At 43.2% G+C, this 14,106-nt stretch overlaps 1 protein-coding gene across 1 annotated transcript in view; it reads left to right on the forward strand.

Moving 5' to 3' along the window:
* PNPLA7 (patatin like phospholipase domain containing 7) overlaps nt 1–14,106 on the forward strand; it is a 116,918-nt gene that overhangs the window by 36,149 nt on the left and 66,663 nt on the right. Inside the window, exon 19 of the mRNA XM_010720756.3 lies at nt 12,013–12,126. Within this exon, the coding sequence (XP_010719058.1) occupies nt 12,013–12,126 (114 nt within the window). The remainder of the gene's footprint in view (nt 1–12,012; nt 12,127–14,106) is intronic.

Genomic DNA, 14,106 nt, shown 5'->3' on the forward strand with positions numbered 1-14,106 from the left:
TTTCCAGTGTGGGTTACATTTGTTTCCACAGTGAGAGGAATGCAGCTGTTAAAATAATTCAGAAAGAACTGTGGGAATGTGCACTAAATACTGATCTGAATAAATTTAGTATCATAGAAAAATTGAGTTGGCTTGAGCCACTGGATTCATCTAGACTAACGTCCTTTGAGTTAGCAGAACTTATTTCAGGGCTTTGTCAGACTGGTAAGAAACTGTACACTACTGAAGCAAATTTTGATTTCAAAAGTGTAGTATTTATCCATGTTTAATTTATTTCCCCTGTTTGTCTTTTAGTTTCTCAGGCTTAGTTAAACGATTGAAGTGGGAATCCCCCATCATTACTAGTCACAATTTGCTTGACTTTTATATTTAAAACTAGAAGGCTTCCAAAATGCTGAGGGTGTTGTTCCAACCTTCTTCTACTTTCTGAGCTGAAAATGAAATGTTTTAATAGTAATTATAGCCAGAATTGGTTGACTCTGAATAAAGAAAGCGTGAGTTGGCATTAGTAGTACAGGAGGAAATTCTTGTTTACAGAGGTCAAGAGGAAGAGGAAGAACTGTAGACTGTTTTCCTTTAGCGAGCTGATTCAAGATCATACTGATTGCAAAAGGTGGTGATTTTGGTAGAGGTAAGACCCAGAAGTTGTGTCCCAGCACAGAAGAGGTCACTGCCAGCTTAGCAATCAGTATGTGAGAACTGGTTGTTTCTGAATGCAGGTGGGTTGCAGAACTGGCCTGTGTCTGTGTTGTAAGATGAGGTCAGCTCCCAGTACCAGAGACCTGTACTGCAAATACATCTCAGCTGTTTTGTTTGAGAGAAGTAAAAAGATTTCAAATAACAAGGGCAAAGTTTTTGGGCCTTTTTAATGTGTGCCCAACTCACCTTGACTTGCCTGGTAACTTACAACTAAGTTGTACGTTGTTCTGAAGTTAATGTGATAACAATTCTGATGGTATTCCTGCAGAATCTGCTGTGTTCTGGACTAGTGGCTGCAGCATGTCTGTTTTAGTTACACATGAGCAGTAGTTCAGGGTATCTCCACAGGATCAGTGCTTGGAGAAGCAGGTCTATTTCTGCAGCTAGGCATGCTCACAAGTTCTCTTTGTTTTTCTTTTTGGGACTGTTTCTTTGGGATGCCTCATTAAGGGTAAAGTGATGTGATTTGGCGGGAACAAAAGCTGAGATCTTTTGTGGCTAATTATGCTGGTGTGAGGTCTTCTAGTGTGTGAATAAGGCTTTGACAGTTTTGATGTGCCAGGCATTTCCTTGCTGTTATTTCCTTGCTCTTGTGGGCTGGTTGTAATCAGCAGCCCCCTGCCAAGCTTCTGGAGCTACCAGGTTAAAACAGCTGAGCTGTTCTGCTTTCTGAGAGAAGTTTTGGATGATGATAATGAAGCACATGGTCTAAACTTTCCCTCCCTGTGCAAGCAGGGGTGCCACCTTCAGCACAAGGTTTCCTAGTGGCTCAGCTACCTGCTGAGGGAAGGGAGGTTGGTTCCGTGTGCGTCTGCCCTAACAGTGCTGTGTTCGTGGGTGCCTTCCCAGGCACGGGTGCAGAAATACCATACGACTTATGTCTGAACTGCATCTGAATTATGACTTGAGTCATTTGAAGACTTCTGTGACTCCGTGGACGTCACCTACTCCTTCCTACCCATGCTTCCCAGGCCCACTGACTCATGCTGCCATTTGTTGAATGCTCTGGCTGTCTTCTGAAAACATGGGGGAGGATTTATAAGGGATTGCCAAGATTAATGGAGTTGTTCTTTCAGAGGGCATTAGTAAAATGACGTTTTTCCTTTTAAAGAGATTTGTTTATCCCATTCTGCAAGATCTAGTATAAGCCTTTAAAAACGTGCTGAAGGTTTTTTTTTGTTGTTGTCTTTTGCTTGTTTTCCAGAAAAGGAAGTCACTAGAAGGGCCTAGGTGCTTCCAGGAATCAAATCAGTGCTTAGTTCTGGTAGTTTGGTCAACCTGTGATGTGTACATCTCCAAAACCTCTCCAAGACACCGTGTCACTCTGAGCTGTGTGCACTAACTAAAGATACAAGTCTTGTAATTGATGTATTTTTGTTTACCTTTGTCTCACATCTTTTAAGTGCTGTGTGTCATACACATGGGAAATGAGTATCTGTCTTTTCTGCTTTCAGAAATGAAGTCCTGAAACGTGAAGGGCTTCAAACAAGATGTAAATTTTCAAGCCTGTGTGCACTCCCAAGGATAAACTTGTGGCTCAAACTGTTTTGTTCCTTGTACTGACTCAGTGGCATCTGTTCCTGAGGTCTGTCAGTTTGAGGAGAGAGGAACGGATTAGAAACTGAAATTTGCTTTCCTCCTGTTGTTACTTGGAGTTGCCTCAAGTAGTTGTGTGTGGGGAAGATGGGAGCCCTCCTAGAGGGACTCTGCCAGCTGCTTGCCTCTGCTCATCCCACTTATGGGCACTTCTGGCTGCTGTACCAGGTGATGTCAGAACTTGTTTGAAAGCCTTCTGTCTGGTTTCCAGTGGGCAATGATGAATCTATTCAATAATTCCCTCATGTTTAAATACAGTTTGTGACAGTGCTGTTGTGTAGAGGCTCTGGTTTGTCCCTTCTGGAGGAGACTCTTTTAACTTGTTGGTGCTATTTCCTACAGATGAGCTGGTGAAAAACCTGGGGATGTTAACAGTATAATGAAGTTATAAAGAAGTTATGTGAGCTGAAGGGTACCTCTGCTGGCATTTGTTCTCCTATGCCCAGCTGTCCTCCAAAGGAAATTAATTTCTAATTCCACTAGGTTGTTTAAAACGTTATGTTGGTATCTTTTTAGTTCTGATCTTGGTCAACTGCTGCAGATTGAAGTTTTTACTCTTGATTTTGAACTCATTCGTGGATTTTTTTCAAGAAGGAGGATTCCTTTTCATTTCCATGTTCCTTATGCCTGTTGATATCAGGCAAACTGGCTCACTGGTTGAAATGTAGCATTGGCCCCAGCGCAGCTAATGAGATTGAGAGGAGCTCAGAAGAATTCTTCTGTGCTTTTTGTTGTTTCTTTATTTGTGTGTGGGTTTATATTGTTTTTTTTGTTTGTTTTTTACAATCCCAGTTGGGTTGTGGGATTATAACCCCAGGCATGGGTTGAGTTGGGTGTTTCTTGCTTCTTGTGTTGTTGGAAAGGCATTGCTAGGTAAGAAGAAGGAGGAGGGAAAACAAAACAAACTAGAGCTGTCCTGCAGAATAATCTGCCAAAGAAAAGCTATTTGTATTCTGCCTGCTCCCTTCAAATATCTAGATGGGGATGGAACCTTCAATGTAATTAGCTTTTTATGAAAGTCAACATTTCGTCTTAAGTGAGTTCCTGAAGAAAGGCTGCAATGTTTCTAAGATGACTGAATACCAGGCAGCTCGCAGGGGAGTCGGTGGCAGCTGTTGAGCTTTTAATATGTTTAAAAGTGGGGCTGCTGCATGCCTTGTAGCTAGACTTATCTGTAGCCACCTGCTCCAGGAAACTGCTGTCTGCAGCATCTTACCAGGAAACCAGCTGGCTGTCAGAAATGCCATGCTGGGGAACTTGCTGCAGCATTTTGGTTACTTCAAGACCCTTCCTGCCCCTAACACTTAGAACACCCCTTCTTTCTTAGAGGATTTCATTCAGTTATGGGTAGCAAAACAAGTGCAGGAAGGCATTTGTGCACTGCTTTTCTCAGTGCAGGGCAGCACAAGAAGATGCACTGCCAGTGCTGCAGCATACCACACCAGTTCTGCTGTGCAGGAAATGGTGCTCTACACTCAGAAATAATGGCTGTTCCAGGTGTTTTTAGATGCTGAGCTGTTCATCTCGTTAATGTTAACAGAGCTCAGTGTGCATGGTTCTTCTTCTCTCTAAAAAGTTAAAACCCGAGATAATCTATAAATGTCTTCTGATTTCCTCAGGGGTTTGGAGCACCGTCCTTTTGAAATGTACTGCTGTTAGAAATGTTTAATTGCTGACTAATCCTCAAAGGGAACACTGGCATCCAGATTACACTTGTCAGGCTTTTATTCCTTACCAGTGTTAATGCTGCCATACATTGCTCTCAGCAGCACCGAGCTCACCAAATAGCATTTTACCCTCAATAACGGCACTAAAACCAGGCAGGTTCCACGCTGTTAGGGCTGGCTCCGTTGGTAATTTGCAAGGGGGAGATTTTTTTTCATTATTACTTGCATGTGATTATATTCAAACCATAATTCTTCAGCTCCTAAGCTTTAAGGCACTGAAAAATGAGAGGTTAATTCAGGATTAATGGCACCTCAGGCGCTCTGTGCACAGCCTGTATCTGTGGAAACTGGAGGTGGGTGAGGTCCAGAAGTCACTTGGTATCGAGCTGGAACACGTGGTTCTGGAGGGAGGTGTTCTCTTGCCATCTTTTGCACCGCCTGTCTTGGTAATACGTTACTAAAATTATTTTTTGCCTAGTATCTTAGGTGTGAAGTTGTAAAGAAAAACAAAGATAGCAGCATTTACCGGTGGAGAAATGAGACATGGGAAGCTCTGAGAAATGAGCTCACACTTGCACAGCTGAATTTGTGTCAGACTGAAATTAGAAACTCAGTGTCCTGATTTCCAGACCTGCCTTAGGGATGTTCTCGGCTGAAGGGAAGTCATTGCTCTGAGCCTGCTGGACCTCACTTTCTCAGGTCTTTCCCAGGGGCTTCCTCATGCTGGGAGCTGTTGAATAGTGTATATTTTTCAGATTCTCATGCCTGCCACAATTTATTCTTCCATCTACCACAACTCATACTTTATCTTGATTTGACTCAAGTTCTTTACAGAGAGAGTGGTGAGGTGCTGGAACAGCTGCCAGAGAGGCTGTGGATCCCCGTCCATCCTTGGAGGTGTTCAAGGCCAGGTTGGATGGGGCCCTGGGCAGCCTGGTTTGGTATTAAATGTGGAGTTGGTGGCCCTGCATGTGGCAGGGAGTTGGAGCTTCATGATCCTTGAGGTCCCTTCCAACCCTGGCCATTCTGTGATTCTGTGAGGTTCTGACAGCTGATGTAAGCAGGAGATGATAGCTGAAGATGGTTGTGGTGCAGTTTAGCAGTCTATTCACTGACTGCAAAGAACGCAGGTAGGGTCTGGTGTTAATTTTTCTGGTGTTGATACTGTGAGAGGAAGTCATTTGGTTTTGGAGGTGCCTCCAATAAAGCTCCTCAGCCAAATGATCTTGAGAGAATATTAGGGTCTGTGATGGCAGGCAGCAGCGGGGTGGTGACCTGCTGGGTTTCAGAGACTGGATTTCTTTCATCAAACGATCATTCCTTCATGTCTCCCTTCTTCCAGACAAACTCTCTTTTCATTATGTCATGGCTATTATCCATCTGTCAACTAATTCTGCAATACAGCTTCTGGTCACCTCTTCAGGACCATCTCACATTTCCCCTGTGTTCTGCTCCTTTCTCCTTTCCATTTTGAGGAAGATTGCATCTCAAACTAAGCTGCTTTGCGAGTGGTGTAGTTGACACCACATCCCCTTCAACCTTTGCAAAACACATGTAGAAGTTGTTAGTAACATTTATTTTTTTTTCTTTCCTTACAACTTGTCTCTTTGGCAAGTGACATTAAGCAAGGGAGAGAAATGGGATCCCTTCCATCATGGCAGTGCTTGGAGGCTTACAAACAGCAGGAAGCGGAGGTGAGAAACAGTATTTGTGGAGAAAGAGTCAGCAGTGAAGGATGGGGAAGGATGTTGCTGAAGTTGCAGCTGGGTTTGCTGTTCTTGTGATGCGCAGCTGAGTCGAAGGCAGTCAGACCTTACCCTTGTCAGAAGGCATTTGAGCAGGTCAGGGTGCTCTGTTCTCTCCTTTTGCTGATGTTCGAGCACCTTTCAATCAAAACAGGAATGTGCTGGGTGCTTGTCAGAGGCACAATGCTTGCAGATGCTTTTCAGACAACCTGCATACATTTAATGGCTGCTGTTGGGTGTTTTTTGGGGGGGAAGGGGGTGGGATGGATGGGGAGAGAAGTGCACTTTTGTAGGTAGGCTTTCTGTTGGTTTAGGGGAGTGAAATGTGTGTGACTTCCCATCTTTTCTACAGTCAGATGTAGATAGAAGTGAAGCTGAAATACACCTGGAGATCTGCTGCCAGTTCCTTTCCCCAGCTGTACCCCTTCTCTTTTCTGTCCTTAATTACATTCAGCGATGTAACAGAGCTGTCACCGCGCTGCTTCTACATGCAGGCTCAGTTCTCTCTGGAGAAGCAGTAACCTGACTTCCACTGCCTTAATTACAAAAGGAAGCTCAGTCTTTGTTTTTACATACGTAGGTACACATATGTGAAGGTGCTTATGGTGTGTAAGTCCTATACACAATCATACATATAAATAGAAGAGAGGTTTGGATTCCTCTTTCTGCGTAGTCTAAGTGCTGGATGTCCTCGGTCTCAGGGTTAATTTGGCACACAAAGGATTGCAGAAAGTGGTTGTTAGAACAACTTTCGAGAGTACATGGTGTACTGCATTCATCCTCTGGCACTGCTCCCACAAATAGCATCGATTTGCAGCTCATCTGGTTGCACTTCCCACTCGTTCATTGCTTCCAGCAGTGTCTCCTCTGTCCTTTTCTGATACAGGCAAGTTAATGTTTCGGATCCGTCCGAACTGGCCGGAGGAAACATATTTGAGATAAGTCACATATTTGCATCAGCTGCAGGCAAGCTAGGCAAGGCCTGAGAGCAGCTTGTTTAAACCAGAAGAGAAACGTTCCACGTAGTGTTTGGTTGCCCTTCATGTAACATTCATTAGATTACATGGCCGTGTTCAGTTGCAGCAGCCTCATCTCCCATCCTAGCTTGGCAAAAGCACTGCTGTGACAATGCATGTATGCATGGCTCTTGTCTGTCTGCATGGCTGTGCTGGCTGCTGGGATGTGTGTGCTGCCCTTACCTGCCTTGTTTTTTCTTTTGCCATGAGCCTCCTAAACTATCAGCAGATGTCAGTGTTGACATTTTATCTCATGCCTCTGCTGGTGCATTTACACTTCCTTGGGTGGTGTATTTCACCCCTGTGTCTCCTGCTGTCCTGTGGCCTCCCCTGTTCCTTTAGGTGCTTGTTTCTGGGCTGCTGATTCTTGCCAAAGCGTCTTGAGTGAGCATGAAAACATTAAAGCATACAAACGCCAGGCTAATGGGCACACAGCAATTGGGGCTGCTGTGAAGGGAGATTTGGAAGATGAAGATTTTAATTAAACTTAAATCCTGGGGTTTAGACTTTCTCAGGGTCCTCTGACACCCCAACCTCGTGCTCCTGCGGTGCTGGCTGGTGTGCTGTGCTGGAGGATGGAGCTGCACGGCTGGGCTTTGTGCTGTGCAAAGACGACTGCTTTTTGTGAGCTCACAGCAAGGAAAAGATGAAGATGAGAAAAGAAATACAATATATAGGGGAATAAAAGATTATTGGGGTGAAATAACAGCTATAAAGGAGGAGAAGCTGAAAGCAGTGTGTTGTCCACGTGACTAGGAAGGGAATGCATGGAAGAACTAAAAGAGCTTATGAATCTAATGCTGGTTGAAGGCAGGCTAACCTGAAGGAGCCCTGGTTATGGTCCAGTCCTCCTCAGTGTATCTGAGGTGCCAGCAGCTCAACGTGTGGATAGCTGCATGTCCTTCCCTGGGGATGTTCACCCAGAATCATTCACAAAATCATAGGGGCTGGAAGGGACCTCTGGAGATCATGGAGTCCAACCCCCTGCTGAAGCAGGTTCCTTGCAGTACTAGGCTGCGTATGCTGAAGTTAAGCAAACGTTGAAAGTGTTTTGTTGGATGTGGCTCAAAAAGGAATTTGGAGTAGTTAGACCAGCTTATAGCAGACAGGGTACTACTTGCTGGATGTTACTTTCCAACTGTGTAATTTGGAGAGAGCTGGAGGAACTGTCAGGGATGACTGTTGAAAGTGGAGTCAGAAGAGGTCGTGAGAATATAAATTGCTTTCTTCCCTTGTTTTAAAGGATTTATAGCACTTTTTCTTTGTAAAAGCTTGTAAGCCAAGGTTGTGAATCATTGGCATCGTACGTGATGCGTCATGTGTGTTTTCATCACTATTTAATGCTGAATTAGGAGAAGATGGAAAAAAAAGCCTGTCAGAATTAACTGGAAGGAACAGTAAAAAGAGCATAGGTCTGTCTGTGGGTTTTTTCTTCTGTTGTTAGCAGTAGCACCAGCAGAACTGCAGTGAAGGAGGGACCACCTTCTGCATGAAGTGTGCCATCAGCTACAAGGACCACGGAGTAACACTCAAAATTTCCACGTGGTCCTCCATGCAAATTATTAATAGCACTCAAAGCATGGCTTCATACATCTCTTAGAGGAGATGCAATAAAGGCAGTGTTGCGCAGACAGACTTCTGAGGATGTGATGGGGGTGGAAGAGAGGAAACATTGGTATTTACTGTACCTGAGGAGCCCTAGGGCAGACGTGGGAGAAATGGACGTGGGCATTTGGTGCTGAAACAAGGCGGGTGGTAGAAGAAGAGCCAGTAGAGCCAGAGCAGGGAGGTGGTGGCTGCAGCCTTCAGGGAGCTCCGTGAGCACTGGAGGATCATTTGAAGGAGAGCAGGGTGAATAAAAAATGGCAATGGGGAATAAAAAAACAACACCAGTGAAGGGCAGAGCTTGTTGATAGAGGCTTGTCATTGGGGAGGAAGAGGAGTGGGTGGAAGAAGAACCAGAAGACCAAAAGAAGTATTCTTTGCTTCCAGCAAAATGTATTGTGATCAGTCGAATTTGAAAAGAAATGTGAAAGAGGGCACAGATGCTTCCTTACACTGGGACAAGTATTGTAGCTGTGTTGTGTGCTGGAAGGGGTAAATGGTTACAGCAGTCTGGGAAGAGGTTCTTTCTGAACCAGGGTGATAGATGTATCTACTTACGTGTCTGAAAACTACACCGTTTCCTCCCTCCCTTTGTGTAACCAGGAATTAATCTTAGGAGCTGATCTGCTGATTGCAGGTGGATTTTGTGCATATTCAAGTGCAAGCTGGGTTGCCAAGTCTTGTGCTACTAACGTACCTGAAACACAAGGAAGGCTGCTTAAAATGTTCACTGGACAGAGGAGCCAAATCAATCTGAATGTGGCTTGAAGTTTTCAACTTCAAGATTCAAGATTTTAATGTTATGTTGTCTGAAGCTTCTTTGCTACAGCAATAGTAGCAAAACAAAACAAAAACAACAACAAAAACCCAATCCAACAAATCCCACACCTCCAAATAAGCAGCATCTCAAACAGTTTATTAAGAAGGATAAATACCAGAAGAAAAGCTTAGTTGTCAGGGTAGAACTCTGACTCAATGGTTAGAAGGCCTTTCTGTCCCCAAGAAGGGTGAGAAAAACCAATGCCTGTTTGGTTTGGCAGTGTCCTGTGTACAAAAAATACAGAACTGGTGCAACATGGGCGTTGTAAGTGCAGGGTGCAAAGAGGGAAGCAAGAACGTAGCAAGGGTGGAGAACAATCCTACAGGTGCTCTGGGTGTTGAATGGGAACTTTCCATCTTCCAGAGAAGAGGAAGCATTATCTGAATCATTATTTGGGAAAACTAATAGAAGTAGAGGCTGCGAATGCAGATAAGGACAAAGCAAAACTTGAATATCTTGGTGTACAGTGTCTGAGACCCAGGGTAGTTTCTAAGCTACGACAGTGGAGTGTATTTGCATGAGAATAGCCAAGCTGCTGGCTAGATTTGTATAATGATGTATGCAAGAGTAGCACAAGATCTGTTCTCAGTTGGGAATTGCTTTCAACAAATTTGCTGCAGCTCAGGAGTGCATAACGCAGCAGTGCTGTGAATGCCTCTTGCTCTGCAGGCCTGAGCAGCTCCCATAGAGGAGGTTGGAAGATCTCCATCTCCTTTTTGTTCTTCCTGTGGACAAACAGCATTCAGTTGAAACAGAAAAAGTCACAATTTGGAGGAAAAAAAAAAAGAATAAAAAAAATTCCCTGAGGCTTTGTTTTGAAATGTAATTTTCTTTTCACAAGTCTCATCTCTGAAAGACTTGTGAGCTGCTGGGAGCACAGTTAATTTCATGCACTCCCATATAGTGGAAAGAGTAGAAAAGGGTGTTACACACTGGGAGTGTTTCTCTTTAAACAAATTGGACTCAGTCGGTTGATGACTGGTTGAGAAGAAAGGGTTTTATTTTAGTGATTGAAATCCTTAATCTGCTTTCAGAACGAGGAAGCTTAATGGCAGATCTGAAAACCTGAGGTCAAAAGCTGGCAGTCGGGGTGAGAGATGAACAGAAGATATTACACAACCATTGGGATAACCCTAAAGGGGACTTGTGAATGGACAGGGATGGCATGGCCTCACCCCATGGCCTGTGGTCTGGGTAATTGGTTCCACACATCATTACATAACAAAATACCCCAGCACTGAACAAAAAACCAAAGGCCAGGTCTTGCAAAATGGAGTTAATTCACATTTACTTGTGAGGCTGTTCACACACAGCACAACTGTGGTTGAATTAAGCTCCTCTGACCCAGCTATTTTAAAGAATTAATGATACAAGCAGGCTAATCTCAGCCTTCTGGACTAATTGCAAGTGCTGTGGCTGTCTGCACTGCCCATTTTGTGCACGTGCAGTCTTCCAAGAATGCACTCTTGTTGTAAGTGGGGTCACGGAGCTGTGTGTTTTAAATTAATCTGCTCGTACTGTGGGTACAAGTGCATATCTGGCTCAGCTCAGCCAGCACACCGTGTGTAATCCCCCACATTAACTCTGTCTGAGCACTAGTTCTGTAGAGGAAGCATTACGGCCACTGGAATTTGCTGCAAACAGAAGCTATGCAACAAAATCTGTAAAAAGCAATTCTAAGCTGCTATGTTATTTTCTTCTATTTCTGCTGGGTGACTTACAATGGGAGGTGGTGCTTGTTTTTCTTCAGAGTGCCCGTGAATTGCAGCCAGGGTGGGGATTTTGTTTTCATGTTAATCTCAGTGATTACAGCCGGTACAGCAGCCACTAATTTATTATTTTTTTTTTTCCTGAATGCATGATGTATGGATTTTAAACCCAGTTGACATTGCCTAGTGCTAGAACTTGCACAAGTGCACTGGGCTGTTACTAAGCAATTAAGTGCTGCAGCTCACGCCTGAGCTCCGAGTGACGCCATCTCACCTAGCGGGCGATCTCATTAGGAGTGTGAAAATACTGCATCAGGGGATTTGATTTCTGTATCTCAGAGCACCACGGGACTGGTGCTGGGCTCGGGGCTCTGCAGATGGGACAGGGGGGGATTCGGTTGCACAGCTGCACTTTGCAGAGCTTTGCAACCTGTTCCTCGTTTGTATTGTGTCAGTTCTTCCCTGCAAAGGAGAACATCTCAGTATTAATTTTCATAGCATCATCGTTTTCTTCAAACTTCTCTGTAAATTGATGCAAAATTAAGTAATCGGACGCTGTATTCAGGTTGCTGCATCCTGCAACGTGTTTTTGTGTTTACTTAGCACAGATTCACATGCGTGTGCCTGGGGAAGAGCACAGCTCTTTTCTATCAAAATATGTGGGTTTGTTCCTATTATCTCTTTCAGGAATTCTTGCTTGTTTTAAGGTTGCTATTATTCAGCTTCTGAGACTGAAACAAATGTCCTTCAGGTGATGGTTGGTGAGGGAGGGTGAACACAGAAAGAAAAAGCAGTAAGGAACTGGATTTTTTTCTTTCTCTCAGATGGTATTCCTGCAATTAAAAACAAAGGATAAAAAGATACAGCAAAAAGATACAGCTTCTGTTGCTATGAGATTGCAGGACAGCAGAACATCTGTGAGATTTGGATTGCATAGATATTGCTACATGCTGCAGATGGATGTGCCTTTAGGAAGCTCCCTCTGTAAGGGCTCCTAGGGGGGTGGGAGGAAAAGTAATATTCTGTTTGCAGTGTAGGTGACCAAAAAGTATGATAGTCCCATTTTTGGGAATTGCTTGGTTTCTTTGCCCTGACATACTATTTTTACAACACGTTACACACTATCTTTAATGTCCTGGCTCTGTTCTCTTTCAGGTGGAGGCACTAACCCATCAGCCTAGAGCCACAACAGTTCATGCCGTCAGAGATTCAGAACTTGCCAAACTCCCAGAGGGAGCCCTGACATCTATCAAACGCAAATTCCCCCAGGTAGGAAAATTACAACTATTTTCTGTCTCCATCAAATGATATCTTGGGAGCTAAAACTCTCCATTAGCACAGAGCCCTCTGGATTTTTTTGCATGATTGATGCGTTCTCAGAAAACATTTTGTTCTGTCTCGATCTGATCTATTCCAGACTTTCACCAGCTTTTTTCCCTTTATCCTCTCGATATCTAGAAAAAGTTCACACTACTACATATGCATGTCCTGCATTTAAAGTGGAAATCACTTAGTGGTATTAACAATAAATGACAGTTTGATCTTTAAAATCACTTTGAAATATTATTATTCACATGTCCTACTCACTAGGACTCAAAGTCAAGCCTTGATTATACATACTTTTATTTCCAGAGCATTGATACCTGGGAACTGGTTTCCTTCTTCCTCCCTTTCTGTGCCATCCATCCTCATTCTGCAACTGCCACCATCTCTTTATGTCCTGAAGACTGTGATTGCTCCCTTGAATCCATCAAGTCATTCATCTTCTTTAATTCACTTGACATTATACCTCTCTCCTGCAAATCTAAGAGTGACAGACTTAAAATTTAATTGTTTTTGTCCCTAAGTGCATCACGGACATTAAGCTCTAAGTCATTTAACTAGCCTTAAAGACAATTCTTTAATGCTGTTACTTCAAATTATTTCTTTTTCCTCTCTTTAAGACACACAGTTATTTTACCAGAATTCTTAAAAAGCTGCCAAAGTGACAAGACTGATTAAAATACTCGTGTTATTTTGTCTTTCTAAGAGCATAATACCACTTGGAGATAGTTCATTGTTGTGGGTTTTTTTGTAGCTGTGAATTAGCCTGTACTCCTGCACTCTCACATTACAAAAGCTCAGAGGTTTCTGTCAGTGCTAATGTTTCATCATTGTGGTAAGTGTTCGGAATCTTCCTGATCTCCATGTAGGCATAATTTTTGCTGCAATGTTTTTGGTCTTCTCTTGTTAGTTAATAGGTCACTCCTGGATCCCCGAATCTTTCCTGAGTAGTTTGCTGATTCTATTCTTGTCTCTTCAGCTTAATAGATTTGTTGTCCATGTTTATGACCTGGTAGCAATAGACAACTTCTTGTACATAATTAGCTACAGACTGGGCCAAGATAGCATGGCATGCTGCTTGAGTTGCCCTTTCAATATTGCTCTCCTTGCTGACTGAACAGGAGATGAGGAAATGAGCCAGTTGGAGTTTCAAACCACCTTTCTCCTTACTCATCCTTTCTTGATAATTTTAAATGTTACCCGCAGACATTTAAACTGTGAATTACAAGCAAGCACTAAACATTTAACGTTCTGTAATATCTTGAATGCTGAGCTGCACAAAGGCTGGGTTCTGATTCTGCATTTTTATCACGGGCAATAATTAATTTCTGTGTCTTCATTCCTTCCATTTCTTGTTCCATCAAAGGGCAGAATCTCTTTCCCCCAGATGGTCCTCTGTGGAGCTGTGAATCTTTCCAGTTTGCAGTTGAAGTTGGACTAACGTGCTGTATTTATAGCACAATTCAAACAGTTGTAATAGAAATCAAATAATCCTCCCAGATCTAAAGGATGCATTCCATCAGCCACAAATTCCTAACCTTTTGAGGACTGAATTTTGGAGGACCGTAGACTTGCCCATAGTTTAGCTAATTATTTGTAATGGAACAAAAGGAAAAGTTGTCTCTCAAAAGAGGCTGTTAGAAAAATACATTATTTGCTGCTGCTGTTTGTGATCCTTGACTTCTGAGATTAATACTAAACTAGTGTCAAAATTGTGAGAGCTCCTCTTTTTGTACAGGGTGATTTTTGAACAAGCATTAAGAACTAGATGAACATTAGCAGGGGATTTGTTGGCTTCGGACTGTCTTAAGAAAATAAAATAAATGTTTATATGATCTCAGAGTTCGTGTGTCTTCTCTTTTTGCCTGTTAGATCCATTAGGCAAAAGAGAGGAAGGTAGAAGTGAGAGAGAATTCAAGTGATGCA

This window comes from Meleagris gallopavo, chromosome 19 (assembly GCF_000146605.3).
Source record: "Meleagris gallopavo isolate NT-WF06-2002-E0010 breed Aviagen turkey brand Nicholas breeding stock chromosome 19, Turkey_5.1, whole genome shotgun sequence".
Classification (NCBI taxonomy): domain Eukaryota; kingdom Metazoa; phylum Chordata; class Aves; order Galliformes; family Phasianidae; genus Meleagris; species Meleagris gallopavo.